At 38.5% G+C, this 27,704-nt stretch overlaps 15 protein-coding genes and 1 non-coding gene across 16 annotated transcripts, besides 2 other annotated features; 5 read left to right on the top strand and 11 right to left on the bottom strand.

The window, feature by feature from the left end:
- Positions 1 to 228: 228 nt before the first annotated feature.
- On the bottom strand, positions 229 to 2,706 carry SWI3 (Swi3p; the record flags this gene model as incomplete). The annotated part of the gene is made up of 1 exon (NM_001181609.1): positions 229 to 2,706. The coding sequence occupies one exon, from the start codon at positions 2,704 to 2,706 to the stop codon at positions 229 to 231; it is 2,478 nt and encodes an 825-aa protein (NP_012359.1).
- A 561-nt stretch (positions 2,707 to 3,267) lies between these two features.
- KRE9 (Kre9p) lies at positions 3,268 to 4,098 on the top strand (the record flags this gene model as incomplete). The annotated part of the gene is made up of 1 exon (NM_001181607.1): positions 3,268 to 4,098. The coding sequence occupies one exon, from the start codon at positions 3,268 to 3,270 to the stop codon at positions 4,096 to 4,098; it is 831 nt and encodes a 276-aa protein (NP_012361.1).
- A 238-nt stretch (positions 4,099 to 4,336) lies between these two features.
- On the bottom strand, positions 4,337 to 4,705 carry RFA3 (Rfa3p; the record flags this gene model as incomplete). Its single annotated transcript, NM_001181606.1, has 1 exon — positions 4,337 to 4,705. The coding sequence occupies one exon, from the start codon at positions 4,703 to 4,705 to the stop codon at positions 4,337 to 4,339; it is 369 nt and encodes a 122-aa protein (NP_012362.1).
- Positions 4,706 to 5,912: 1,207 nt separating this feature from the next.
- On the top strand, positions 5,913 to 7,643 carry CPS1 (Gly-Xaa carboxypeptidase; the record flags this gene model as incomplete). Its single annotated transcript, NM_001181605.1, has 1 exon — positions 5,913 to 7,643. One exon carries the CDS (start codon positions 5,913 to 5,915, stop codon positions 7,641 to 7,643), a length of 1,731 nt encoding a protein of 576 aa, NP_012363.1.
- Positions 7,634 to 7,854: an origin of replication (ARS1006; Autonomously Replicating Sequence).
- Positions 7,855 to 7,879: 25 nt separating this feature from the next.
- Positions 7,880 to 9,070, bottom strand: TOH1 (Toh1p; the record flags this gene model as incomplete). The annotated part of the gene is made up of 1 exon (NM_001181604.2): positions 7,880 to 9,070. The coding sequence occupies one exon, from the start codon at positions 9,068 to 9,070 to the stop codon at positions 7,880 to 7,882; it is 1,191 nt and encodes a 396-aa protein (NP_012364.2).
- Positions 9,071 to 9,325: 255 nt separating this feature from the next.
- ASG7 (Asg7p) lies at positions 9,326 to 9,955 on the bottom strand (the record flags this gene model as incomplete). The annotated part of the gene is made up of 1 exon (NM_001181603.1): positions 9,326 to 9,955. The coding sequence occupies one exon, from the start codon at positions 9,953 to 9,955 to the stop codon at positions 9,326 to 9,328; it is 630 nt and encodes a 209-aa protein (NP_012365.2).
- Positions 9,956 to 10,402: 447 nt separating this feature from the next.
- SET2 (histone methyltransferase SET2) lies at positions 10,403 to 12,604 on the bottom strand (the record flags this gene model as incomplete). The annotated part of the gene is made up of 1 exon (NM_001181601.2): positions 10,403 to 12,604. One exon carries the CDS (start codon positions 12,602 to 12,604, stop codon positions 10,403 to 10,405), a length of 2,202 nt encoding a protein of 733 aa, NP_012367.2.
- Positions 12,605 to 13,189: 585 nt separating this feature from the next.
- Positions 13,190 to 14,248, top strand: ERG20 (bifunctional (2E,6E)-farnesyl diphosphate synthase/dimethylallyltranstransferase; the record flags this gene model as incomplete). Its single annotated transcript, NM_001181600.1, has 1 exon — positions 13,190 to 14,248. One exon carries the CDS (start codon positions 13,190 to 13,192, stop codon positions 14,246 to 14,248), a length of 1,059 nt encoding a protein of 352 aa, NP_012368.1.
- Positions 14,249 to 14,609: 361 nt separating this feature from the next.
- Positions 14,610 to 14,894, top strand: QCR8 (ubiquinol--cytochrome-c reductase subunit 8; the record flags this gene model as incomplete). The annotated part of the gene is made up of 1 exon (NM_001181599.1): positions 14,610 to 14,894. One exon carries the CDS (start codon positions 14,610 to 14,612, stop codon positions 14,892 to 14,894), a length of 285 nt encoding a protein of 94 aa, NP_012369.1.
- A 175-nt stretch (positions 14,895 to 15,069) lies between these two features.
- Positions 15,070 to 17,637, bottom strand: HAL5 (protein kinase HAL5; the record flags this gene model as incomplete). The annotated part of the gene is made up of 1 exon (NM_001181598.1): positions 15,070 to 17,637. The coding sequence occupies one exon, from the start codon at positions 17,635 to 17,637 to the stop codon at positions 15,070 to 15,072; it is 2,568 nt and encodes an 855-aa protein (NP_012370.1).
- A 504-nt stretch (positions 17,638 to 18,141) lies between these two features.
- On the bottom strand, positions 18,142 to 19,335 carry TPK1 (cAMP-dependent protein kinase catalytic subunit TPK1; the record flags this gene model as incomplete). The annotated part of the gene is made up of 1 exon (NM_001181597.2): positions 18,142 to 19,335. One exon carries the CDS (start codon positions 19,333 to 19,335, stop codon positions 18,142 to 18,144), a length of 1,194 nt encoding a protein of 397 aa, NP_012371.2.
- Positions 19,336 to 19,841: 506 nt separating this feature from the next.
- Positions 19,842 to 21,509, bottom strand: YJL163C (uncharacterized protein; the record flags this gene model as incomplete). Its single annotated transcript, NM_001181596.1, has 1 exon — positions 19,842 to 21,509. One exon carries the CDS (start codon positions 21,507 to 21,509, stop codon positions 19,842 to 19,844), a length of 1,668 nt encoding a protein of 555 aa, NP_012372.1.
- Positions 21,510 to 21,853: 344 nt separating this feature from the next.
- Positions 21,854 to 21,925: an origin of replication (ARS1007; Autonomously Replicating Sequence).
- A 128-nt stretch (positions 21,926 to 22,053) lies between these two features.
- Positions 22,054 to 23,805, bottom strand: JJJ2 (Jjj2p; the record flags this gene model as incomplete). The annotated part of the gene is made up of 1 exon (NM_001181595.1): positions 22,054 to 23,805. The coding sequence occupies one exon, from the start codon at positions 23,803 to 23,805 to the stop codon at positions 22,054 to 22,056; it is 1,752 nt and encodes a 583-aa protein (NP_012373.2).
- Positions 23,806 to 24,114: 309 nt separating this feature from the next.
- YNCJ0002C lies at positions 24,115 to 24,186 on the bottom strand. The gene has a single exon. It is a non-coding gene; the product is annotated as a tRNA-Glu (tRNA).
- A 1,234-nt stretch (positions 24,187 to 25,420) lies between these two features.
- Positions 25,421 to 25,963, top strand: FMP33 (Fmp33p; the record flags this gene model as incomplete). The annotated part of the gene is made up of 1 exon (NM_001181594.1): positions 25,421 to 25,963. The coding sequence occupies one exon, from the start codon at positions 25,421 to 25,423 to the stop codon at positions 25,961 to 25,963; it is 543 nt and encodes a 180-aa protein (NP_012374.1).
- Positions 25,964 to 26,137: 174 nt separating this feature from the next.
- On the bottom strand, positions 26,138 to 27,001 carry PIR5 (beta-1,3-glucan linked protein; the record flags this gene model as incomplete). The annotated part of the gene is made up of 1 exon (NM_001181593.1): positions 26,138 to 27,001. One exon carries the CDS (start codon positions 26,999 to 27,001, stop codon positions 26,138 to 26,140), a length of 864 nt encoding a protein of 287 aa, NP_012375.2.
- Positions 27,002 to 27,704: the final 703 nt, after the last annotated feature.

Consider the following 27,704-nt stretch of genomic DNA (forward strand, 5'->3'; position numbering starts at 1 on the left):
TAGAAAATAACACAATTATAGATATATATCTACATGTACATAACATGTCTAGTCGAATCTAGAGAAATGGGATAAAAATCAGAGAGAAGCCAAGTCAAGTGACGCACCATTAAAGAAATGAACCTAGAAGAAAGAAAATAAGCAAAAATATAGAGCGAAACAAAATAGAAAGTGTTACTAATGAAGAATAATTACAACAAAAACAAAAATGATCTCCATGTGTCATTGTTATGCCGACCAATACCTGTAAAATTGAGGTGCTTCAATAGAAATGGGTTTGACATCATTCTCGTTAGATATACTTTGGCCATTATGGTTTTCACCTGTTTCAATATTAGGTTTGTTAAATGGATTCTTTCCAATACTTAAAGTTTCAGGTTTCGATAGCATACTTTTGAAATGGTCTATCTGCGACCTGATTTCCTCCTTCTCCGCCACTGAACTATTATTGATATTGCTGTCGGATATTAAATTCAAGCATTTGCTTAAAACGTTTACAATCTTGCTGGAGTTTTGGTTGAAGTTCAATCTCTGAATTAGTAAGTTTTCCTGTTGTCTTTCTAGGGTTTTCCTTTCTAGCTCCATAAATTTTTCTAGTTTCTTTAAATGATTTAATTTAGCGTCCAATTTTTCCATTTGAAGTCTTATTAGCTCGTTAGTCAAAAAATTCATTTGCCTTTCCTCGTTGGTAGCGAAAATATGACTCCTATAACCCAATGATGATATGGCAATTTCTGAACCTTCTTTAATATGTTCAATTGGCTTTTGGTCAGAGATTTCCTCTTTTTGTGATTTTATTGATTCTGCGGACTGAATGGCTCTCTGGGTCATCGACTGTACAGTCTTCGGATTGACCAAACCCACCAAGAATGCTATTGTTGATAAAACGGGGTTTTCGCTCTTCGAAAATGGCAAGTGAGGAGCATATTTCAAAGGTCCTAACCCGTTGTCATTATCACCCTTGCCATTGCCGTCACCGTATAAAAATTTATCTTCAATGGGCAATTGAAGGAAACGTAAGATACACTGTTCAGGCGACTTATTGCCAACGTTTTTGGCCACTTTGTACCAGTCAGCGCCGAATTCTTGTATTCCCTTTAATAGCTTTTGCAAATCTTCTTTTGACCAATTTTCATCAATTTGTTCTAGAATTTTGACTTTTTTCAGAGGACGTGAAGTTTCGCCTTCTTCCAATAGATTGGCATCACCAGTCATGCTTGTTGACGTACTTACTTCATTGTTCATTTTACCACCATTATCATTTTTGTCACCATTTTCATCATCAGTGGTACTGGGGGGGTGAGTTATTTCATCATATTTTCTTTTGCTTTCTTTCAAATATTTATATAAAGTACTCTCCGAATCACTAGTGTTCATCATTTTTTTAAGCTTTGCCATATCCGGCAGTTGTACAGATGGTTTGTAACTTTCGAATGGGAATAGTCCTCTGGGGGCATCATGCCTTGTGGAATATTGAGACGTTAGTGGGGGTTCGATGTTCTTAGGTAATAGTTTGGAGTCAACCTGATAGTTTATTAGCCCCCATTTTGTTAAGAATTTATGCAATCTGAATAATGCAGCAGCATCACCAGAGACGTTTCTCCTCGCCGTAGTGACACTGAAATATTCGTTGGGGTTCAGCCTGTAAGAATTTACCATGAAGTTTCTGTATCTCATGTAAACTTCAGGTGTCTTTGATGGAATCCTATTGGTGAAAAATTCAGGTAACGATTGAACTTCAATGGAATGAATTTTTTCTAGATTGAACCATTTAGAATAACTTGGAATAACAATTTCATGTGCTTGCGGTATCTCAAAAGTTTCGGGTTCTACTCTGGTGATAGTGGTTTTCTTTGGATTGGCACTTTTGGAGTGATCGTTCATGATTTCACGTTCCTGTTCGTTTCTCTCTTCGCCACTATCTACCTTCTTATCTACACTTTCCGTCTTTTCTATGATATCCTCCTGTTCAGCTTTATGCGCATCTGGAATTTCAGATGGAGTATTAGCAACCGACGAAGTGTTGCCTAGTTGTTTAGACTCACTCTTTGTGTCTCCAAAAATGGAATTATCAGGACTAATCATCGGTTGATCGTCATCCTCATCATCTTCTTCCACTTCATCCATTTCCTTTGTGTTCTCATCTGGCTGACTTTCTTCTTTGACACCTTCAATAACAGTGTTATTCTCTGGTTCTTCCTCTTTTTGTATTTTGACGTCCTCCATGTTTTTAACGTCACCATTTGAATCCTGTATTGTGCTGTCTTCCTTAATAGCAGGCTTATTGTTTTCATTGTCTACCGGGTTCGTAGGTATACTAGGAGTGTTTGCCTCATTGTTCGAAACAGAACTCTCGGTTTCGCCAAAGAGATTATCACTATCCTCATTATCTTGGCCAAAGACGTTCTGGGCCCTGCTTTCTTCTGTAGAAGGTGTTTCCTGGGAATCTAGCTTATTCGCTTGCATAGTCGGCTGCTGCTTTGCCGTTACCGTTATCGCCTCACTTTCTGCATCGCGTGTGTTCGGAACAGTTGCTTCATCCTTCAGAGACTCATCTTGTTGCTGCGATTCTTCACCAGCAGTATCTGTATTGGCAACCCCTGCCACAGCTGCATTAGCGTTGCTATCACTATTGTTGTCATTGCCATGTTGGTCCACGTCCACGGAAGCGTTTACCGTGGACCCCTCACCCAGTGTATTCTCCATGCTTGCAAACCGTATCACAATTGGTCTCTGAACGCGCCTCGATGTACCAATATATCGCGCCTTGCATGGCCTTTACACATTCCTCTTGCGTATCTGATATAGTTTGTTTTCGTCTTTTCGCCAATGGCCTAAACGCCAAACGTCCGGCCTCGTTATTCGTGATGCCTACTTAATGGCTCTTAAATCGAATTTAAACTAGCTCAAAAGTAATCAATTCAAACTAAAATAACATCATTGGCCATCCTGAATTGTTGGATGCCATCTAAACTGCGTATTGACCATTATTCCATCGTAACCACGGCGGTTCAATATAATATCACTTTTGACGATTAGGTGTTTTATTTACATTTCTTTTTTTTTTTCCTCGAAAAAGATCTTCAAGGATAATACAGGAATAGAACAGGAGTCTCAAAGCATTCTTGAAGCCAGATTTGCTCCAGTTTGATAGTTCCAAGAAGCGCTAAAAGTGGCAGTTCACACTTTGTTTTGATTACTAGGAATCTACTCTTTCGCTTTTTACTTCCTTCTCAGAGAATCAGCAACTGTGACATATTATAGATAATGCGTTTACAAAGAAATTCCATCATATGTGCTTTGGTGTTTTTAGTCTCATTTGTGCTGGGAGATGTGAATATTGTTTCCCCCAGCTCCAAGGCAACATTCAGTCCAAGTGGTGGTACTGTCTCTGTTCCCGTTGAATGGATGGATAATGGGGCATATCCCTCGTTAAGCAAGATTTCAACTTTCACGTTCAGTCTTTGTACTGGTCCTAATAACAACATTGACTGTGTGGCCGTACTTGCCAGTAAAATTACTCCAAGTGAGCTAACACAAGATGATAAAGTTTACTCTTACACAGCTGAGTTTGCTTCGACCTTAACTGGGAACGGTCAATATTACATTCAAGTTTTTGCCCAGGTGGACGGTCAAGGTTACACTATCCATTATACACCAAGATTCCAGTTGACTTCCATGGGCGGTGTTACGGCTTATACATATAGTGCCACAACTGAACCTACTCCCCAGACTTCTATTCAAACAACCACTACAAACAACGCCCAAGCCACTACTATTGACAGTCGTTCATTTACTGTTCCGTACACCAAGCAGACTGGTACGTCGCGTTTCGCTCCAATGCAAATGCAGCCAAATACTAAAGTGACCGCTACCACATGGACAAGGAAATTTGCCACTAGTGCTGTGACATATTACTCTACCTTTGGGTCATTGCCAGAGCAAGCAACTACGATAACTCCTGGCTGGTCTTATACGATATCATCGGGAGTAAACTACGCTACTCCTGCATCTATGCCTTCAGATAATGGTGGTTGGTACAAACCATCCAAGAGATTGTCTTTGTCTGCAAGGAAAATCAACATGAGAAAAGTATGAAAAATAGACGGCTTCTACTATCATCATTACAGTAAGGGTTGAAGTCAGGAAAGGTTAAAAATAAAATAAATATCAAAAAGTTTTTAGCGGAAGGCGTTAAGGCAGCAAGTACACATTCATTTATCTATCTATACATCTATAAACACAACTACAATTTTTTTAGAAATGGAATTTATTATATGAAGGGAAGACATATAGAGGCAACAGTACATAAAGGTAAGAATAAAAGCGATTTTAGCTAGTATATTTCTGGGTATTTCTTACATAGTCTCTGTAAAGCAACCACACCGTTTAAGCTTAAATCTTCGTTCTCCTTGAATTTGCATAGTACAGCGTCTAGAATCAAAAATCCTAGCTCGCCGTCATCATTGTTCCTGCAAACAAACTCATACCACGAGTCGATCTCAAATGTTTTATTCATAGATACACGAATATTGTTCAACGTAATCATTTCAACCTCGCTGCCGTTTTTCGATGATATGGTTGGCGATTGTAAAATCAACTGAGATTCAGTGGGTTGTGATTTGATTTGCGCTATTATCCTAAACACAGGAGCATTGACGTTGGAGATTTCTGTGGGGTCAACTCTTGGTGTTTCGCTGGCCATTTTTACTTGTGTTACTGGTAGACGATGTTCTACAAGAATGGTGAAGGGTGTGTTATATTGCTCTTTATTTAAACACGAACGAAAAAAATATCGCGTATTGCCACATTTGGCGCGTCAATATTAAAGAACGAAGGCATTATATAGGGCGACTTGTCATGATTCCAACCATGGCATGGGCGGTGGATGCTTCTCAGCAGTGGCCCATTACGTTAGTCAACGACTGTTGGCTGTCATCTGTTCTTGTTGGGTGCTTGCAGCTGCATCGACAAACATGGATGGATGCCTCTACATATATATATATATTTATGTAATGGACCTCTGAATATTTTACTATGTAACTGACTATAGGAGATACCACTGGTGCTGTAGTACAATTTAGCACTTGCAAGCGTTGACACAGTTGTTGCGAAGGCCTCTTTCTTGTAGCACTTAATTGGAGTATGACTGCCATCATGTAGGGAAATTATGAAAGCATAGGATCAATCTTGACGTTGCAAAGAAGAAGAGACTTGCTGTTCCCTATTGATCACTTACCGTTATTGGAGTTCATATGGTACTTTTTTCATAATTTTACGAGTAATCCCTAGTGGTAGTTAATATTCAGCAAATAAAATACCAGTTTGAGACCAAAGGTAAGATAAGAGTTTACTGATAAAGACAAAGAATTGGGATGACCTAGTCCAAGGGATTATAGTACCTTCGCGAGTATTGCATATAAGCTTTTAGCGATACACAAACAAAGCGACACCGGGATTTGCATATCGCTTGTTCCTACGACGTTGTCAGTTCCATAACCTCTGATTTCCCATACGGATTTTGAAAATCAGCTACGAATAGATAGTCTTTTTCTATTTTCAGTAAATGTGTCATTGAAAAAAGTTTCTTTAGAACGACGCTTTTTGCAGGCTACTAGAAACACCCACTTCTAGTAGCTTTACGTGACGAATTGAACCGCGTGATCTTGTGCACTGTTATCCTAAATGCTCAATGCTCAGAACATCTTCTTGTTATCTCAGCCTCGCCACCCTTATCTTATCATAGCGGCCTTTTATTTTCCCCTTTGGGCAAAATACGATACAGCCTTCCAAGGTCGGGCAAGAAAGTTTATGACATATAAAAGAAACGGGTACCCCAAATACGTCTCTTCCCATTGTAAAACTAATCCTGCATCATCACATTAAGGAATCATTCATCTAACAATTACATTATGATCGCCTTACCAGTAGAGAAGGCCCCTAGAAAGTCCCTATGGCAAAGGCACAGAGCCTTTATTAGTGGAATAGTTGCCCTTATTATCATCGGCACCTTCTTCCTCACTTCGGGTCTCCACCCAGCACCACCTCATGAGGCAAAGCGTCCACACCATGGAAAAGGTCCCATGCACTCACCCAAATGTGAGAAGATTGAACCATTAAGTCCATCATTCAAACATTCCGTCGACACAATTCTTCATGACCCTGCCTTTAGAAACAGCTCCATTGAGAAACTGTCCAATGCTGTTAGAATCCCCACTGTAGTCCAAGACAAAAACCCCAACCCCGCAGATGATCCGGATTTCTATAAGCATTTTTATGAACTACACGACTATTTTGAGAAGACTTTCCCTAATATTCACAAGCATTTGAAATTGGAGAAAGTCAATGAGCTGGGTCTTCTATACACATGGGAAGGTTCTGATCCTGATCTAAAACCATTATTGTTAATGGCCCATCAAGATGTTGTACCTGTAAACAACGAAACTTTATCATCCTGGAAGTTCCCTCCATTTTCTGGTCACTATGATCCAGAAACAGATTTTGTTTGGGGGCGTGGTTCTAACGATTGTAAGAACTTGTTAATTGCCGAGTTTGAAGCTATCGAACAACTGTTGATAGATGGATTCAAGCCCAACAGAACTATTGTTATGTCGCTTGGTTTTGATGAAGAAGCAAGCGGCACCCTCGGTGCTGCCAGCTTAGCCTCATTTCTTCACGAAAGATATGGTGATGATGGTATTTACAGTATCATTGACGAGGGTGAAGGTATCATGGAAGTCGACAAGGATGTCTTTGTTGCCACTCCAATCAACGCTGAAAAAGGCTATGTCGACTTCGAAGTCAGTATTCTAGGCCATGGTGGTCATTCCTCTGTCCCACCTGATCATACCACAATCGGTATCGCTTCAGAACTGATTACTGAATTTGAAGCCAACCCATTTGACTACGAATTTGAGTTTGACAATCCAATCTATGGATTGTTGACATGTGCTGCTGAACATTCTAAATCTTTAAGTAAGGATGTGAAGAAGACAATTTTGGGCGCACCATTCTGTCCTAGAAGGAAGGACAAGCTTGTTGAGTACATTTCCAACCAATCACATTTGCGCAGCTTAATAAGAACAACACAAGCTGTTGATATCATCAATGGTGGTGTTAAAGCTAATGCTCTGCCCGAAACTACCAGATTCTTGATCAATCACAGAATTAATTTACATTCTTCTGTGGCTGAAGTCTTTGAAAGAAACATAGAATATGCGAAAAAGATTGCTGAGAAGTATGGCTATGGTTTATCTAAGAACGGTGACGATTACATTATCCCTGAAACCGAGTTAGGTCACATTGACATTACTCTCTTGAGAGAATTGGAACCAGCACCACTTTCGCCAAGTTCAGGCCCTGTTTGGGACATTTTGGCAGGTACTATTCAAGATGTTTTTGAAAACGGTGTTCTACAAAACAACGAAGAGTTCTATGTGACTACTGGTTTATTCTCTGGTAACACCGATACTAAATACTACTGGAATTTGTCCAAGAACATTTATAGGTTTGTTGGCTCTATCATTGATATTGATTTACTGAAGACATTGCATTCGGTTAATGAACACGTGGATGTCCCAGGTCATTTATCTGCCATTGCCTTTGTTTACGAGTATATCGTTAATGTTAACGAATACGCTTAAGCGCAATGATTGAATAGTCAAAGATTTTTTTTTTTTAATTTTTTTTTTTTAATTTTTTTTTTTTTTCATAGAACTTTTTATTTAAATAAATCACGTCTATATATGTATCAGTATAACGTAAAAAAAAAAACACCGTCAGTTAAACAAAACATAAATAAAAAAAAAAAGAAGTGTCAAATCAAGTGTCAAATCAAAATTTAAATGATGATGATAATATGACCATACAATGACTTAAATCAAATCAAAACCACTTGCGTAAAGGCAGTGAATATGGCCAAAATATAATACCATACACCGTTTTGCATCTTCGTTAAAGCAACACCATTCGACTTCGAGGTGGTCGAAGGCGCAGTAGCAGAAATGCTCATCAATTGAGAAGAATAGGTTTCGTTTTCTGGAATTGCAGCCAATAAATCGTTAACAGTATCAGCAGAAACAGTTCCATTGAATGGAGTGGCATCAGATATGAAAGAAACGACATTTCCACTAGAATCGAAAACAACACCACCTTTCATCGTTCCAGTAGTATTTCTTGTTATGTATCCGTAAGATTGGATACCAGTACCCAAATCCTCGATACCTTGGAAAGTGTGGAAAGTAGAATAGAGATGGTTTTTCTCCGTACCATTCATAGCTTCAAAAATATCGTATTCCCCACATCCACTAGCCCAACATGAACAGTTGGCATTGGTTGGATATTGAGAAGTCCTTGCAATGTGATCGTTTAGCAACCAAATAGCAGGCAAGTCATAGTACCCAATAGAGCTGCTATTTTTCTCAGTTTCAGTAGGCATTTCGAATTCAAACAAAAACATCTTTGTTGTACCTCCGTACCCATAGTAAGCTGGAATGCCACTACGGTAAACCCCACAACCCTTATCATAACCTGATTTTGGACATGAGACATTCGAATAGATTATGTATTCTTGATCTGAAGAAATCAAAGTGCCATCTGCCAAAACGGTAGCTTCACTGGCGCTGCCAGTACCGTTAGAACTAGCGTAGGACAAAGCATTTCCTAAACAAGGGGAAGCTTCACCTCCATGATTTAGAAAGGTAACGTTATCAGCGGTTTTGGAACTGGACTCATAGTAGGCAAGACGGTTCCAATCAGAAGAACTTCTGCTGTTGTTGACGGTAAATCCAGGGGATGTGTAAAAAGCAAATTGTTTCAACTTCAATGGTCCACGGAAATGAACGGATAAATAGTCTGCTAGTGGAGCGTTCTTACCACTAAACCATACTCTGTCACCCACTTCGCAAGTACACGATTCATTGTTGGTGATATCTTTAAACTTATTCACATCTACGTAGGAGCCTGTAAAACCAACATTAGTGAAATCCAACTTTTGGTACGACTGAGGTCCACTGGCAGCGACTGTGTGCAACATAAACATGCACACGGAAAGGACTATACTCTGTAACATTTGTCTTATTTAAGCTTGTAATGTTTGCACTTGAGTATGTTCTATTATGGCTGCTTCCTTCGATAAGGATTGTTTCTCGAGGATTTTCAGGTTTATAAATAACCTAAGCTCGGCAAAATAGACAAAAGAAAAGGGCGGAGCCAAGACTTTGAAAAAAAAAAATGGAAAAAGGAACCCTTGCAGATACAGCAAAAATGGGAAATGGAGGCTGTGGAAAAGAAAGAGGCTGATATCATTTTCTGTCTTTAGATCTACCTAACGGCTTTTCTTACATAGGAGAACTACAAATATTATGAGTATAGAATCGATGAGGAGGCCAAGCAAAGACCGTAAATTCCAGTCGCGGAAGGTCTTACGTAATAAATCGTGCGACTCCAGCACATCGTGGGCTACCTTCTTCAAAAACGCGTAACGATATTTTTTCAAGGTGTCATTCTCGTCCTCGACTTGTTCCGTGTTCACGTTTAGGAAAGACGACGGCATACCGTCTTTGCTCTCGTAATATTCTTCGCTGTTGCTATCACTGAAATTCTGCATGACGCGAATCTCTTGGAGGACTTCTTCCTTTATGGGTATCACCGTTCTTTTAGTTATGGCTTCATATTCATAAAATCCTGGGTATTCGTCTTCTTGCAAGTCGTGGAATTCCAATTCATGTGGTTGCCAATACTGTAAGAACCACCAGGCTAAAAGATTCACCAACCAGAAAACGGGGCACAAGATTCCAAAAACAAAAAACCTTGGCAGCCAAGGTTGGACAGGCACACTCATTTTACATGATTTGCATTGGCAACAGTATTTTTTCATCCAAGGGTTCTCATCGTTCTCGAAGGGCGCGGCTAGATGTTTTGTTTTATGCTCAATACTTGATGCTAAAGTAGTCATGTTTCTTGTCGTCATTCTTTGAATTTTTGTAGTCCTATGTACAAGCACAATATAAATGACAGACTAGTCAACGACGCTGACCCTTTATATGTTCCCCGTATATTCCTTGTTTTCATTGCAGTTAACATGTAAATTTCCCGATGCGGTAATTACGTTTCAAAGTCATTTCAACACTTCTATTGACAGCAAAAAAATAAAGACACTTGAAACGCACGATTTTTTCAAGAATAATATCTGTCGAGAAGATGTGTCACATTACCTATCATTACAGTGCTACTGATAGCCCACTAATGCGGATATTTAAATATATGCACCAAAAATGTATAAAGAAATAAACGGTAAAGACAAAAAAAATTACTTATTACAAATCGCAATTACAATTAAAGTACAAGACTTCCTTTGGGACAGAAAACGTGAAACAAGCCCCAAATATGCATGTCTGGTTAATTATGATGATGTTGAAGGTGGAGGAGAAGACATCCTTGTTGATGCTGATGATAATGCCAACGCCTTTTTTTGCTTCTTCTTGAGGATAATCTTATCCATGTATGAATTTATGAATTCTTTAACTTTATGCCTTTTTCCTTTGGTTAAGTCATCAGGCGGCGCTCTTGAAGAATCTTTTTTAAGTTCCTTTGTAGTTAGGATTTTCACGATGTCTTTAGCACATTGTTTAATGTTTTCATGATCAAATTGTTTACTTTGTGGGTTTTTTTTTATTAAGTTGGGTACAAAAGATGCAAAGAATTTATTCCAGTTGTGCTCTAGTCTTTGGGACTGGGAGACCGTTTTTCTTTTCAACCGCTTAGCCTCTTTTGCTTCCACTAGTTTTTTGGCCTCTTCCTTTTGTAACTCCTTCTGTTTGTTGGCCTCCGCTATAATATCCTCCAAAACGCTTTTTCTTTCATTCTCAAGCTTTAGCTTTTGCTTCAGGCTTTCCAATTCTTCTTGTTTGGCTCTTTCTAGCGCAATTCTTTCGTATTCCAGTCTTTTTTGTTTCTTCCTCTCATATTCTTCGTCACTCAGCTTATGTTTCTTAGAGTCTAAAGCGCCAGGCGTTTTTGGTATTCCACTGCTACTCGGAGAATTTACTTGTGTATTTGACCTTGAACTAAAGACCTTAGATGATCCCGAAGGTGGATAGTGTAGTTTCGTTTTCTGTTCTGCATTATAATACAATGGGCGACCGTTTTCGTGAATGATCTCCCAGCCTGGAGGTAATCTCACCCTTCTCAAATCTATCATTTTGCTGGCTGCGACGTTTATGTCTTTCTTCGTTATCCTTTTATATGTTTCAAATTTCGACCATTTCTCCAATAACTCATCGCAGTTTGGCTTTAAAAATGGAAACTTTGCAGGGAGAGTTTTTACTACATTATCAATTTGTGACGACTCAATACCGTTTCGAGTTGTCTTTGGTAATTCCAACAAAAAATCTAAAATTCCCTTTATAAACTTTATATCATCTTCTTCAGTCTCGTTTCCTTTTCCATCTACCTGAGGTTGTTCCGTGATAAACAATTTAAGCATTTTGCTAAAACAGGTGTAACCGTGTAGTTTGATAGCCTGATGACGAAGAGAGTCATCATCGATAGTAAAAAGTCTCTTCAAGAGTTTGGATGCAATTATCTTATTATCTTGCTGTAGTAATACACTCATGATCTTCGTCACATCCACTGGGCTGTCGATAGGTTGGACTTCCAATGATTGAAGAAATTCAATATTTATGTTCTCGTTTTCATTCTTTATTATTGGCTCACCGCTTAATTTCTTTAACTTTAGCCATTTTTTCTCCATGGAAACAGTCACTCCCAAGGCATCAGCGATGTTCTGGGGCAATAAAGATGCCGCATCTGTTTGAGTCTTACCACCGAGAAACCCAATACAATTTGGCTCCTCACAGTAGCATTTCTGAGCTTGAGCACCATAACGATCCACATTATAATCAAAAGTGATTTCCTCACCTTTTAAAATTTTTCTTTGAGCAAATATTCCCATGCGTAGCTTATCCTTAACAACCCATTTATTAACATATGCATTGGGGCTGCAAGAGTGATTGCAAAATCTGGCCAACGAACCCTTTATTGTGGCGTCAATGAATTCTCCGTTCTGTAACATCATAAAATAAAAATGCTTGAAATGACGTTGGTCATAGTCTATTAACCTATCTCTAAATTCCATCTCCTCGATCACCTCACCTTTGTACTCGTAAATGAACTGGTTGGCTTCTATGTCCTGTTCGGCTCTTACGCCATAACCTTTATGCTTTGTTTTAAATATGGCTATCGGAGCGTACTGCTTCTTTTGAAATCTCTGATTTTGACAATCATTACCACAAGATGAACACAAATCGTTGACACATTCTATCAACGTAAGTCTATTGATACAGTCAGAATCCTCGTCACAGGCATGGTTGACGCCATCTGAGAATTCTTCATAACAGTCACATTCCATGAAATCATTATTCTTAAATGTTCCGATCCTCTTGTTCGCATATATACAGTCATCCAAGTTTTCAAATTTGGTCAATGCTTCCTCTGTGAGATCAGGCTCTTGATCAAAAAGCCTTTGAGGTTTATGGCCCTCAGCGTTGTTATTCAGTATTTCTTTTTCATCTTCCGACGCACTCACACTTTGGTTCTTCGACATGATCACGTAAAACAACAACCAGGAAAGGAGAAAGGTTTGACAGCACGACTATGCAGTTTTCTATCACACGTTCGAAAGCCCCTTTGAAAAGCTGCCAACGTGACCTTACGTTCTGATAAATAACCACCAAATTACCAATAATTCTAATAGTTTCTTGGAATTTTTCACATGTTTGCAGTGAATAAAAAAAAAAAAACGTTAAAGGTGATATTGATCACGTGACAAATCTGTAAAAGTACGGATACTGTCCTTATTACTGCGATATACAGTGTGAGGTATTCTAAGCGGTATATTCACCGTCCTCTACACATATTTTAAATACTGATGAAGTGACAAGCAATATCATTGAGCATTCTTTTTTCAATAGTCGAAGTCAGCTTCTTCTCGTCGGTTCTAAACGAAACGCCTTGTTGAAAAAGACCGATAAATAGAGGAAGCAACGGCAGGAAATATATATAAACGCATGTCGAAACTAATACTTTATGATAGATTGTTCTTCTATCAGTTTTCATTTTAACTTTAAAAACTCAACCAACAGGTATTGGACTGACATAGGCACAATAAACTCAAAAATATTACGTAGAAATGGCTTCAGAAAAAGAAATTAGGAGAGAGAGATTCTTGAACGTTTTCCCTAAATTAGTAGAGGAATTGAACGCATCGCTTTTGGCTTACGGTATGCCTAAGGAAGCATGTGACTGGTATGCCCACTCATTGAACTACAACACTCCAGGCGGTAAGCTAAATAGAGGTTTGTCCGTTGTGGACACGTATGCTATTCTCTCCAACAAGACCGTTGAACAATTGGGGCAAGAAGAATACGAAAAGGTTGCCATTCTAGGTTGGTGCATTGAGTTGTTGCAGGCTTACTTCTTGGTCGCCGATGATATGATGGACAAGTCCATTACCAGAAGAGGCCAACCATGTTGGTACAAGGTTCCTGAAGTTGGGGAAATTGCCATCAATGACGCATTCATGTTAGAGGCTGCTATCTACAAGCTTTTGAAATCTCACTTCAGAAACGAAAAATACTACATAGATATCACCGAATTGTTCCATGAGGTCACCTTCCAAACCGAATTGGGCCAATTGATGGACTTAATCACTGCACCTGAAGACAAAGTCGACTTGAGTAAGTTCTCCCTAAAGAAGCACTCCTTCATAGTTACTTTCAAGACTGCTTACTATTCTTTCTACTTGCCTGTCGCATTGGCCATGTACGTTGCCGGTATCACGGATGAAAAGGATTTGAAACAAGCCAGAGATGTCTTGATTCCATTGGGTGAATACTTCCAAATTCAAGATGACTACTTAGACTGCTTCGGTACCCCAGAACAGATCGGTAAGATCGGTACAGATATCCAAGATAACAAATGTTCTTGGGTAATCAACAAGGCATTGGAACTTGCTTCCGCAGAACAAAGAAAGACTTTAGACGAAAATTACGGTAAGAAGGACTCAGTCGCAGAAGCCAAATGCAAAAAGATTTTCAATGACTTGAAAATTGAACAGCTATACCACGAATATGAAGAGTCTATTGCCAAGGATTTGAAGGCCAAAATTTCTCAGGTCGATGAGTCTCGTGGCTTCAAAGCTGATGTCTTAACTGCGTTCTTGAACAAAGTTTACAAGAGAAGCAAATAGAACTAACGCTAATCGATAAAACATTAGATTTCAAACTAGATAAGGACCATGTATAAGAACTATATACTTCCAATATAATATAGTATAAGCTTTAAGATAGTATCTCTCGATCTACCGTTCCACGTGACTAGTCCAAGGATTTTTTTTAAGCCAATGAAAATGAAGAAATGCGTGATCGGAAATTACGGGTAGTACGAGAAGGAAACTTGAGCCACCCCCCAAATTTTATTCATATAATAATAGGAAAAGCAACGACCTCATCTCTCGAACATTGTTTACTTGAGCAAGTCCGATTAAGAGTAAGTTGTCGTACGTTAAATACAAATAATCAACAAAACACTACACAAAAACTTCTACGATAATGGGTCCTCCAAGCGGTAAAACTTACATGGGATGGTGGGGTCACATGGGTGGTCCAAAGCAAAAAGGTATAACCTCATATGCTGTGTCTCCATATGCTCAAAAGCCATTACAAGGTATTTTCCATAACGCTGTATTCAATAGTTTTAGAAGATTTAAGTCTCAATTTCTATATGTATTAATACCTGCGGGAATTTATTGGTACTGGTGGAAGAACGGTAACGAGTATAATGAATTTCTGTACAGCAAAGCTGGTAGAGAAGAGCTGGAAAGAGTTAATGTTTAATATTGTTTCCATGCCTCTACATTACATCGATCTTTTGATCTTCTAAAAACTTACATATATATTCTGTTTATAAAACAAGAGCAAATAACCCCCATATATTTATTCAGTCAGTCTATTTATTTACTTACAGTATCAGTAATAATAAATACTTAAGCATTTTTTGTTTTGTATATCTTTATTTACTAACCTTGGTATGTAAGTGTCTATAAACTACACAGCATTTTGTTTTCCTCATCCAGGAGCTTTGTAGTAATTGTTCAATGGTGATTCTCTTCGTGGGGTCGACCTGGAACGTTCTATATAGTGCAATTTTCCTCAACCTATTCAGTTCGCTACTAACATGTCTTAATTCCTCAAATAGATAAAACTGTCCATCATCTTTAATTTCACTGAGAAATGATTTAAAAAGAGAATCCTTTTCAGGAATGGCGATTTTCCAAAGATACTGTCCCATGACCATTGTACAGTAAACAATACCACAACTCCAACAATCTACCAGACGCGGATCGTATTCTGCATCCCTTATAAATTCTTCAGGTGCCACATATGGCTCTGAACCCATGGCTCCACTCTGGAAGTGGACGTGTTTCTCCCAGGCAGTCTGAAAAACTGAACTAGTACCAAAATCACAAATTTTTAACAACCCATTAGGTTGGAAAAGGATATTTTCGGGTTTCAAATCACAGTGTGCTATACCATGATCATGCATGTATTGAACACCATTCAAAAGCTGTTTCATAAAACAGTCTGCTTCTAATGGGTGCAACGGACTCCCAGAACCTTCTTTAACAGTTTGGATCAATCTTGAACTCCCGTTATTCGATTCATTTGAGATGTTATTCCTTGTTAGCAACGAATATAAATCACCTGAAGCACAAAATTCCATCACTTCTACGAAGGAATTGCTATATTCCATTAGGTCCAAAATTTTCAAAATGTTTGGGGCATTGAAGACATGTTTTGGTGGAGTGGTTCTTGAAACATTTCCTGCTATCATCGCATTTGCCTCAAAATGCGGATGGCTCAGTGAGTGTCCAATAATGAACTCAGAGGTTAATCTCGTGCAAAATTTATCAATTTGGTCACCTGGCTTGGGCTTCAGCTCTTTGACGGCAAAGAATAGTTTTTTTCCATTAGAGTAGGTACTGTATGGTAGGACATCTTTAGCAGTCTTGCACCTTGCGCAAATTTTGACCACCCCGTATGCACCTGCACCGACGACCCCAATAGATTTTCCGTATTTTTGTGAACAAGGTTTATGAGATGTATCGTCATTGGTTGTTCCTGCCTTGCCCTCTGTGTCATCAGAATCCTCCTGTTTATTGCTATTGCTTCTGCCTTCGCCATTGTTGCCTTTTGTATTTTCACTTTTAAGGCCCTTTCGTATTTTTTCCGATAATGCATTGATTAGCTTCAACTCTTCAACACCTACAGCAGCGTTAGGATTCACGATTTGCGGAATATTTTTACCATCGTTTTTCATCAATTCATCATTATTGCCATTTTTAAGGTTACTCGTTCTCGATTTCTTTAAAGTCTGCGATTTGATGAATCTCTGGGATGGTATTATTGAAAATGCTTTTTCTAGATTGATTTGTTCGCCGTTTTCTTCTTGTTGCTGCTGTTGCTGCTGTTGTTGGTTTCCATCCTTATGAGATTTGAATAATCCACTTAAAGAAAACACAGATTTTTGTTTATGCATATTTGCCTCACTGTCATTGTCACCATCATCGCCGCTGTTTACAGAAGCGTCAGCATCCTTTTCATCGCCACTATCCACATTTTTATTGTTTGTAATAATTGGCAGCACTCTCAAAGAATGTTCGTGGTATCCGTTTTCAAAGACTTTGAAATGACCTAAATCCAAAATACATTTACATTCGATTTCTTGAAATTTCGGTAAGCTGGAAGCACTGATAGAGTCTGAGTGATTTCTTCCCCTCATGTATATTCTATTTCCTGTACCATTACCAACATTGTTGGTGGCATTTGAATTCATTCCACCATTTCCATTTTTCATTGGTGGTGACCTTGGTGTGGACAAACTGTTCTTCCTACTTCTTGTGCGATTGCTATGATTACGTACGCCCAGACTGTTTCTCCTTCTAAGTTTTGATTCTTCGTCATAATCAAGCATAGCATCAATAGAAAAGTTATTTTCCTGATCCAAAACATGGTTGGCATTACTATTTGCAGGGTTTGAAGAACCTGCGTTTTGTGGGAAGTTTTTCAGCCGTTCCCTTGGTTGTCTTTCAACCTCATCGCTACCAACTGTATAGCGGTGATGAGGCACATAAGCTTCCTTGGAACGTACATGTTTTGCACGAGCTTTCTCTTCCTTTTTATTTTGAAGATCCTCTCTCTCTAACAAATTGGCTTCATCTTCATCTTTTTCACTTATGAAAGATTCTTGTGAAAACATTTCATTTTCTGAATTCAAAGATGGTTCCCTACTAGGTGACAACGAGAGTTTTGCAATATTAGGGACGCCCAGTTTGTGATGCTTAGGAGCCGCTTGTAGAACAGGGCTATGTACGGGGGATATAGACGGGGAAGATACGTTGCTAGTTATTATTCTTGCTGTTTGATGAGAATGTGCTTGGTCCTGACCGGGACGAGATGAAGGAGCCGCAGCATTATTACTGCCTGATATCCCTGAAGGCTTAAATAGACCCTTAATGGATTCGGAGAGCGATCTGGCCCTCTTCAAAGATGTGTGGCGTGAAAGCTTCTCATCTCCCATTGTTTTTATTTTTTCAAAATTTTTTTTTTATTTAGCAAGTTTCTCTATCTCCTTTGTATTCTAAAAGTAAATGGATGGAAAGAATGGATCTTTTCGTAGACTATAATGCTTCCTAAAATATACACGTATAGAATGGAGATTCCGACTTGTTTGGAGCCACCAATTGCCCTTTATTTGGTTTATACCAAGGGGCTCACGTAAAAAAAAAATCGATATGCAAAATCCTTCATTTCATGATGCAAGCTTTCGAAAGTGGCGCGGCGAGCAAAGTAGAAAATCAAAGACAGAAGCGTAGAATAAAAGCCCTTTTAATGGTAGGAATACGCCTCGATAACATCATGTATGCAATCTACAAGAACAGTGAACGCCGTTCCATCTCCGTAGTAACTATACAGGGGTTGAAATTTCGTTTTCGAAGGATAGTTGTTATGTAGAAAAGAGGGAAAAAAATATGAAAAAAAAAAAATATAGATACGAGAGGAAAATACAACAAAACATTAGTCATTAGAAGTCCCGGAAAAGATCAGCATATGGGTCTTCACCTTGAACACCGTAGTTGATGTCTTCTTCCGGGTACTTATCGAACTGTGAGGTGTCACCTTGTCCCTGTTGAATGGGCGGTTCATACGGCGTTTCTATGTTTCTAGATAATAATTTTTCCCAGACAACTTCTTTGAACCAGGGGTGGTTTTTGACATCTTCTGTACCATTTTGTAAATTACCTAGTCTTTGACTTAAGTCTCTTGTGATCAATCTACTCAACAGGTCCTTTACATCTTCGTTGAAAAATGGTGGAAATCTCAATTCGGCATTCAAGATTTTCTCATAGGTTTTCATCGTGTTAGAGTCGTAAAATGGCGTGTATCCTGCTAGCATTTCGTAAATCAGAATACCGAAACTCCACCAATCGATAGATTTATTATATGGTTTAGTACTAACGACCTCGGGTGCTATGTAGTCGGGAGTACCGCATAATGTATATGTGACGTCAGGAACGTATTTGGCAAACCCGAAATCTGTTATCTTTATATGCCCGTTTTTATCAAGCAAGATATTTTCCGGTTTCAAATCCCTATAAATAATGTCCTTGCTATGCAAGTACTCCAAAGCTAAACAAACTTCCGCTGCGTAAAATTTAGCAACTGGGTTGGGAAATCTTTGGGATTTCCTTAACAAAGAAAACAATTCTCCACCTTCAATATAATCCATAATCATGAAAATTTGCTGAGCATCTTGGAAAGTCCCCCACATTCTAATAATAAACGGATGTGTTACGATAGAAAGCATCAATCGCTCGTCGTTGGTATGCTCCACCTGTTTCAATCTTACCACGATTTCCTTTTTCAAAACTTTCATGGCGTAGTATCTGCCATTATGTCTTGATCTAATCAAATGGACCCTACCAAAAGAACCCGTACCCAGTGTCCTTAATATCTGAAAGTCTTGTAAACTATACTTCCCACTTGTAACTCTCGCTTGGGCAATAAACTGTTTATACTGCTCCTCATTGTAATAAGTGACATGTGGCTGCTTCGGTTTTTCTTGGGTTTCTCCACCCTCTTTTTCTACAGACTTACTTTCGTTACCGCTCTCTGTGGCTGTTGTTTCCCTTTCACTAGTCTCACCTTTTTGTGATTCCTCACCTTGTCTATCATCTAGAGACTTTTGACCACCTCCATTTTGTTCTTCAGTCGACATACCCAAAAAAAAGATTCTTTCACACAATCAGCTATAATTCATGCACTGCTTAAGCTAAGAGAACACTACTTTCTGTGCTACCTTTGAAGCCGATTGAAAATGCAAGCAAGCCAAACAAAAAAAAAAGTATAGGGTCAGATTCCTTAGCTTTATCAAATTAAAACTCTTAGATGGATACAATCGCAGCTTCTATGATGTTTCGCACCTAAAAATTCTCACGTTTTTCTGGCCAGAGATAGTAGATGAATATTTTTCAAGTTTTCAAGTAAAGGGATACGATATCCCCCTTGATTATTATGTCAAACTTTTACCAGATCCCGCCTTCCCTCCCCCCTAATAGCGCGAAAAAAAAGATCATCATGATTACGTAGAAAAAACCACAACAACACTATGTTGAATCATGTCATAAGCAAAGTCGTTAGGACACTGGCTTTGCAAGAACGAATAGCAGCACAGCTTCGAACAAGTAACTAAAAATATGTGGTGTATACGGTATGTAAATGTTTTTAAGGCCCGTCCAGCGGAGGGTTCTTGTAAATTCTTAGGAAGAATGTCAACAAGATGGCAACAATACTTGTTGAGAACGGTATATACATAAACAGACTAGGATTAACGGAGACAGTACTTCCATATAGCTTAAGGAGGATGGGAGGGATGACAAGCATAACACAGGACCTTACCAAAGCCATTGCTCCGAACATCTCGCCTGTATGTTTCTTAGAGGTGTACTTTATGATACCAGACTGCAAAGTTGGTGAACAAAACGCGCTCAATGCCTGTAAAAGAGCGAATATTATCATGGATGTGGGAGTTTTCTCGCCAAATCGTATCATGACAAAGAGACTCAGTGTTATAACAATCATAGAAAACTGTATGCAAAAGATGTCTATCTTGTCTATCGAATGGTTCAAGTGTTGATAAATCCTCTTTAGCGTGTACAGTAATGTAGGTGATACGACCAGTAACACAACACCTCTTCCGATACCCAGTATCGATATGAAATAACCTAGCTCTACTGCATGCCATTTGTACTCATATGTAGAAAACAAAATCAATGCTGGCATACACGATGTCGTTCCACAGACAAATAGTATATCGAGTACAATGAGTAATATTACGGTATGCCGGGGTACTAAAGACCCTGCACTGTCGGGCTTCAGCCATAACTTTTTTACTGGAGCGAGCAGGTCCATTAACCTCATTATTTGAAATTTTCCATAAGTAACGGATTGGTAATTTCTTGCATCGTCAGAACCCGATTGTGATCTTAGTTTCTCTCTCCTCTTTGTATAAGTTGATTGTGAATGGGCCATTTGGGTTTCATGGCGCGGTTCCACCATGATTGTCTCACATATTATAAGCGCCAGTATAACAAACGCTATTGATGTGTAAATAGGAATGAACCCGTTTCCATGAGTCCACTTCACCAGAAAGGACCCAAACATTGGGCCTACGCCCATAGTGGCATATATACAACTCATCATTATTCCTATTGTCACCATTCTGTGCTCAGTTTTCACTATATCTGAAACGTAACTATTTCCATTCGCCACTAGCGCAAACAAGCCACCGAATGATGGTACGATACACGCAGTAAGAACAATAGCCCATTTGTGATACTTCATTTTCGATGATAGGGTAAAGACGTGCGTAAGAAGCCCTATGACCCTGATGCCGCTCATGTATTTGAAAACACGCACTCTTCCTATTCTATCGGATAATTCTCCCCACTTACCAGCCATGAAAATACTGATTGCCCCTGCTATCATCATAGTGGATGAAGAAATGCTGGAAACTATTGTCTGTACAGCCACGGAATCATAATGTCCATTCTCATCTGAAATTCCTTCCGCTACCTTGTCCATCACCAACGGTATTGTAGCAGTCATAGAAATAGACTCCGCAATACAGATAATCATAACAAGGCCGTAAAGGCATAATAGTTTTCTACGTCCATGCTCTCCCTCAACGCTTTTGGCAACACTCAAAATACTGGGGGAGCGCCGGATAGAGTCATAGCTACTGTCCTGAGCTGTTTCATTAGTATCCAAATTTATTCCAGTACTGTCATTTTGACTAATGATTTCTTCCAAGGCGTTGATCCCAGCCGTTTCCAATAAATAGTCCATCTCATCTGAAGACATTAAACGAGTTGTTTCATCCTCGTTTGACATTGTTCTGCGCCTTTGCTTCGCACGGTTTGAAGATGTATACGTGAAATGCAAGAACTAGGGTTTGTATTCCTTATAAGTCTATTAGACTTCTTGCAGATCAGCCCTTCATCTTGTTGGTTTTTAGGAATCCCTTACCCTTTATTTTTTTTTTTTTTGATTTCGATTAAGGGCGGGAAATCATGATAAACTTCCACGGAACAACAATAAACGCTCGGCCAATGTTAGTAAGATACACTGTACTTACCTGATGATAATCCCATAGCACTTTCATTCACTTGGAAGCCAAACCAGTTTATAAGTACTTTTAAATTGCCAAGTGCACCCTTTGGTAATTTTTTTTTACTTTTACCATTTTCTGTAAGAATTTTCTATTTATTTCAGTAGTTTATTGAATTTCCATAACTAAATATATATTTAAGATATTAATAATTGAGACATGAAATGTACTGACTAGATACTTTTATATATTTTACATTATTCATTCAAATTATTTCCATCCTGGCGTAAGGACGACGGGTATATGCTCATTAAGAAGAGCGTTCGATTATACTTTACCGTCACATCTTTCGGAAAAAATTTTAATGACCTGCATCTGTCTTTCTTGTAAGATGTTCAATTTGTCCATTAAACTTTTATCAAATTCTAGGTATGTTTTCCAAACCATAATACTTTGCTTTTGGGTTAACATATCACTGAACTGCGTATCTGCTCTCAGGCGCTGTAATGATACTTGATGTATTGTTTCTTTAAGTTTGTTACATTGGTTATTAAACAGCTGCACGTTAAGCTTCAATGTTTCAAGGTCAGCCACTGCATCAAATTCCGGAATCTCTGGTATTTCCAAATCTAAGATCTCGGGTGTAATTCCACACTGTTCTAGTAACGGTTTGAATTTTGCACGATTACTTTCTGCTTGGGCAAAAGTTCCACCTTGTTCGTGACTCTGAGTGGTCTTCGGCTTTTTAAAAAGATTGATTGATTCTAACGAGTCATTAATTGCATCCATCATAAAATAATCTTTTTCTCTTGGTAAAGATTGGAACAATTCTTCTAAAGATATATCATCTTTCTTTCTCCTTTTCATCCCTTTAGGTTCTTTGATAGATAAATTTTCTATGTCGATTGAGTCGCTGTGATTTTTATCACCTATTTCATCCCGACGAAACAGCAAGTCTTTATTTCGATCGTCTACATTGCTTATATTGAGTTTTTCAATAATGTCTCTCAAAATGTTCCATCCTTCATTGGCACTAGTTGTTGCAGGTATCTCTTTAATGGGAGAAACTGACTTTCTAAACTGATTCTTGCATTCGAATTTACTTCTTGCGTAATGTCGATACTCATGATTGTAAAAAGGAGATTGCAAATTTGAATCATGGGATCCACTAGAAAAAGTACTGGTCTTGGGCAATTTAAATTGTTTGTGTCCCGTTTCTTCTTCGCCATTTTCCTCTGGAGAGACTCTGCTTTCCCTTTTCGGTTCTTTATTATTTTTTTTTTCTTCATCAGGACTGCTAGACTTCGACGTCATTCCATAATGTTGCTGCTGTTGCTGTTGTTGCTGCTGTTGCTGTTGTTGTTTTCCTGCTTCTTCTTCTTCTTCATGATCGCTTAGTGCTGATCCCAAACATGAATTTGGATCTTCAGAGTAAGATTTATGTGTGTACGCATTTTTACCCAATATTTCCCATATTTCTTGGAACTGAGAGTTCGTATCCATTTTACCGGCATCAGTCATTCTTACTTTTGAGGCTCCATTGGTTTCATGGAACAAAGAATCAATATCAGGACTTCCATGTTTCCTTTCCTTTTTGGATGAATAATAGTGGTTTCGTTGGTAGCTTTTTAAATTGAAGGACTTGAATATCGGAACCTTACTCTTAGAGCTTGAGGTCATTTTTTTGCCTACACCGAAACCGTAGGGCTGTTGCTCATAAGGTTTATTTTGCCTATGATAAGCTTCTGATTGACCAAGTGTGGGACTAGCCCCTTGTGATTCCTTTGCCTTGGTCTTGAAAATATGACAGTTTTTCTTCGGCTGGTAAGTGTGTAAACCTTTGATTTTCAAATCTCGATCATATCGAAGTTTTTGATCTTCATCAGTTAAAATTGAATGTGCATGCACCACAGCTTTGAATAATTCCTCAGACTTATCAGATTTTGTTTTATCTGGGTGAAGTAATCTGGCCAGTTTTAGATATGATTTATGTACTTCGGAGGAAGTCGCATTTGATGTCAAGCCTAATATGGAATAATAGGTTGTTCTATCTAATTGTGGTTCTATTACCTGTGACATAAGAATAGTACAGTGTACAATAGCATAAACTGAAGAAGCACTTTGCTACAGTCTATATTGAACATTCCAGGTCTATTTACGCTCATGCCTCAAAAAAAGTTTAAAGGCATCGCACGGTATTGTATTTTCAAGATGTCCGCACCGAATCGGTATTGTAAAAGTTTCACAATATTGAACATCTAGCACAATGATCAACTGAATTGAGGACAAACAGATAATTTTCGTGTGATATTATATTTTAATAGGATAAAGGTGAACTACTACAAACTATTTCAAAAAATAACTATTTAGCTAATCACATAAAAAATACTCCGATACGGGGAGTCGAACCCCGGTCTCCACGGTGAAAGCGTGATGTGATAGCCGTTACACTATATCGGATTATAAACGGTTAATATTCAACACCTAATAGTACTACTTACCAAATTAACAAGAGGATCATCTTTCCCATATGATAATAGACACCGGCTCTAAACTCAACTGTTCTGTACTAGTTGTTTTGATAGAATTTTTTTTACAAATCTGCCCAAAGTACGTTTTCCTAGTTTCATGCCTGTGCAACGCCGCAGCGCTAACCTGTGCAGGACAGATATGTAAATTGGAATCTTAACAGCAACAGAGACTCTCTCAAAACCGATACCAGAACTCAACCGCACTTCGTTATCCATAAATGTTGCCTTAGCCGAATGCAATACATCCCTTATAAAATCAATACAATGCGAAACTTAACACAATGCTAGTCGCTAACCACGACAAATTTCTTGCACCTCCAAATCTGCCTTTGTCCCTCTCCCACATCTTAACTATACCAGAAATGCCTCTCTGTTCTGCAAAAAACCTGTGTTCCTGCTATTAGATGAGGTAAATTCAAAACATTACATGCCATATCTTCTTCTAGACGACTACACCTCTAATTACATCAACAAATTTTAAACTTATATCGTCTAGAGTGATCCTTTCGCTAGAAATGGTAATAACTACTGCCATTGGAATCATAGTTTACAGAATATTGCGAGTTTGCTCTATATTAGATATTTATAAACGCTAGGATGGAACCGAGGGCTGCCACGATGCTTAAAAAATTACAGTGCAGCAACTCCGATGCCATTAATCTATCATAAAGTCTGGCGGCGTATTCCTTGCACAATTTTCATATCTTCCCATATGAATACCTGTTAGTCCGTATCACCAAGTGTAAACTGTTCTTTACAATGAGAACATCTAGAGTCTTTCTGATATGCGTAACTTCTGCCTCATTAATTTAAAAATTTCTTCATAGTAAATAGCTTATTTGCTTGGAGCAGATGATCGACATGTATTTTTAGGAACATAAACTGCCTAAATATAATAGATCAGCCTAAAAATAAGAATGCCAATCAACAAAGTTGTATTTCCTATCTTCCGATATTCGCAGTCCACCATTCAGACCTCTGGTGAGATAGTTTGCCTGCTTTTGCTCCCTTCCAAAGTGCTGATAAAAACCTCCGTGATTTTTTGAATACTCCCCTGAATGTCTATTTTAAGTATATTATAAAATTAGTTTAAGTTGGTGCGGATAACGAAAACTTGATGCAAGGTAAATAAATCAAGTATATCATAGAGTTCTTTCATTCATATGCTATACACAAGGTTGTTACGTCACAACTCACAATTCACCAAGTTTTCAGGCACATCGCCCAATCTTGGCTCAAAACCTTTATTTTCGAAGGGTAATTTGTACACTAGTCTTTTAGTGACAACACTGTATGGGACAGGTCTGGCATGCCTATATCTAGAATCAAATAGCTTGAATAAGTCCAAAGAGCAAGAAGATCCCCATGCCATCGCAGAAGACGACATTGTAAATATAGTCCATGACGCTCCCAATAGAATATTCAAGCCAGCACTTGATACCTATCAAGAGAAAGAGCTTGACTTACAAAAGAGTGACCTCCATAAAGTACTTCATTCTTTGACGTACAGTGATGTCTCTCAATTTTCGATTGTTTGGGGGTTTCTCATTCAACTTTCGAGCCTAATAGGCAATTCCACCTTAGGCAAAAAATCCATTCTTTATAAGGGAAGTGTCGTTAGTGTTTTAGGGTTCCCACCGTTGATTTATATGGCACTTAAACTTAGGATGAAACAGCTGGAAAAAGCTGGAGTGCGCTTTGAGTAATGCAGAAGGCAACATCTCCGAAAATAAAAACGATGAAGTAAATGAAAACTCGTTTGTGAATACGTAAAATTATAACGCGCCCCATACATAGTAAGACAGACTTACTTTTATACTATTATTTTAGTTATATTTTTGAAGTACAATCAAGACCTGCAAGATTATAATGTTGGTGATTCAACAATCGACGAGACCAACTGTTTGTAAATGAACGGGATTGCACTGGCCCCCGATAGACTGATCGTAAAGGTTATAGAAAGTGCCCGACAGACATTGGTAAAACACGTCATTATCACCAATAGCTAAAGTGCCATGCTTCGTTATCGACCAGCCGCCAGCGTAAATAGCGCCCGCCTGTGGAGGTGGACCATCAAATTGGAACTGTCTGTTTGCTACTATCGATCCAATTCTACCACTGGAGTCAATAAGAACACCTCCTTGTAACGTTATTGCCAAGGTGCCAGAACTTTTACAGGCTTGCACCTTGATCACTTTTTCATTATTTGGTTTCTTTGTTGGCTCTAACTTACTCTTGGAAAGCACAGAACTACTACTGGCTGAAGAAATAGTAACTTGCACTTGACCATCATGAATCTGAGAAACAGCAGTTGCGGTTGAAGTTGCTGTCGCAGTTACAGTTTTACTTGGAACAGCAATTGTGGACTTTGTGACAACATTTTTAGCTGTAGTTATTTGTAATTGACCATCGCCTATTTGTGACACAATATGTGACACTACTGGAGGCACCTTCTGCGTTGTAACTTGTATTTGGCCGTCTCCAATTTGCGAAACTGGATGAGGTAATTTTTGTGTCGTTACTTGCACTTGACCGTCATTAATTTGTGAAATGACGTTTCTTTTGACCTTACTTTCAGTAACGGTGAAAGGTATAACAGCGAGACCGAATGAGGTCCGGTACTCTGTTGTGCCACCATCCATTTTAGAGCTTGGAGTTAAAGTTGCCCAGGGTTCAGGTGGAGCGTACGCAGTTAGCGCAATACTACTTAATAGAGATGCTAGAAATGCTTTCTTGTAATGCATATTGGGGCGGTGTTCACTTCTTCAGTAAGTTGTATAGAATTAAAAAATCGAGACTAAACAGAAATTTCGAAACAAGAAGATAAGTATATGTATACAAGTTATTTTACTCTTTTAACTGTTTTCGTTTCCCCACTCTTTCGCAAAAAGAATAATTTTGTGAGTCAAAACAGTCGAATTTTCTTGCACAAAAAGTCGATATTCTTTTGTGACTCTGTGTAACTTACTTTCTACAGCTTTTGTTACTCCACTTCTCTTATATATACCCAATGATTCACTCGTAATATATCAGAGGAACGTTAGAATTTCTGTATTTTCTCAGGAATCCTACAAAATTAGAGGTGAAATTGATCAGGTTAAGGAGCAGAAGCCCACTATATAAGTAAGATGATATCAAGCCTAGTTGGATGCCTTCAGGAACGGCAAATAGGATATGTGAGCTTGGCAAAGGGGTTTTGATAGAGTAACAATAGATCCTTGCTAGCCAATGCGACGTTCCTCTGTAGTTTTTACCACAGTTTTACTTAATTTCGTGCTTTGTCCCTTTTTGGCAAAAAAGTCGGATAATGTCTTCACTATATTTGTGTTTTCGTCTTTTAGGAAAAGCGTACTTTAGTAAACTACAAATTTGAGCTGAGCTAATTTCGGATTAGTAAAAGATGCAAGGAACAGTAAAAATTAAAATAGCGATTGACCGAAATCAGTC

The sequence above is a fragment of the Saccharomyces cerevisiae genome, chromosome X (assembly GCF_000146045.2).
Source record: "Saccharomyces cerevisiae S288C chromosome X, complete sequence".
Taxonomy (NCBI): domain Eukaryota; kingdom Fungi; phylum Ascomycota; class Saccharomycetes; order Saccharomycetales; family Saccharomycetaceae; genus Saccharomyces; species Saccharomyces cerevisiae.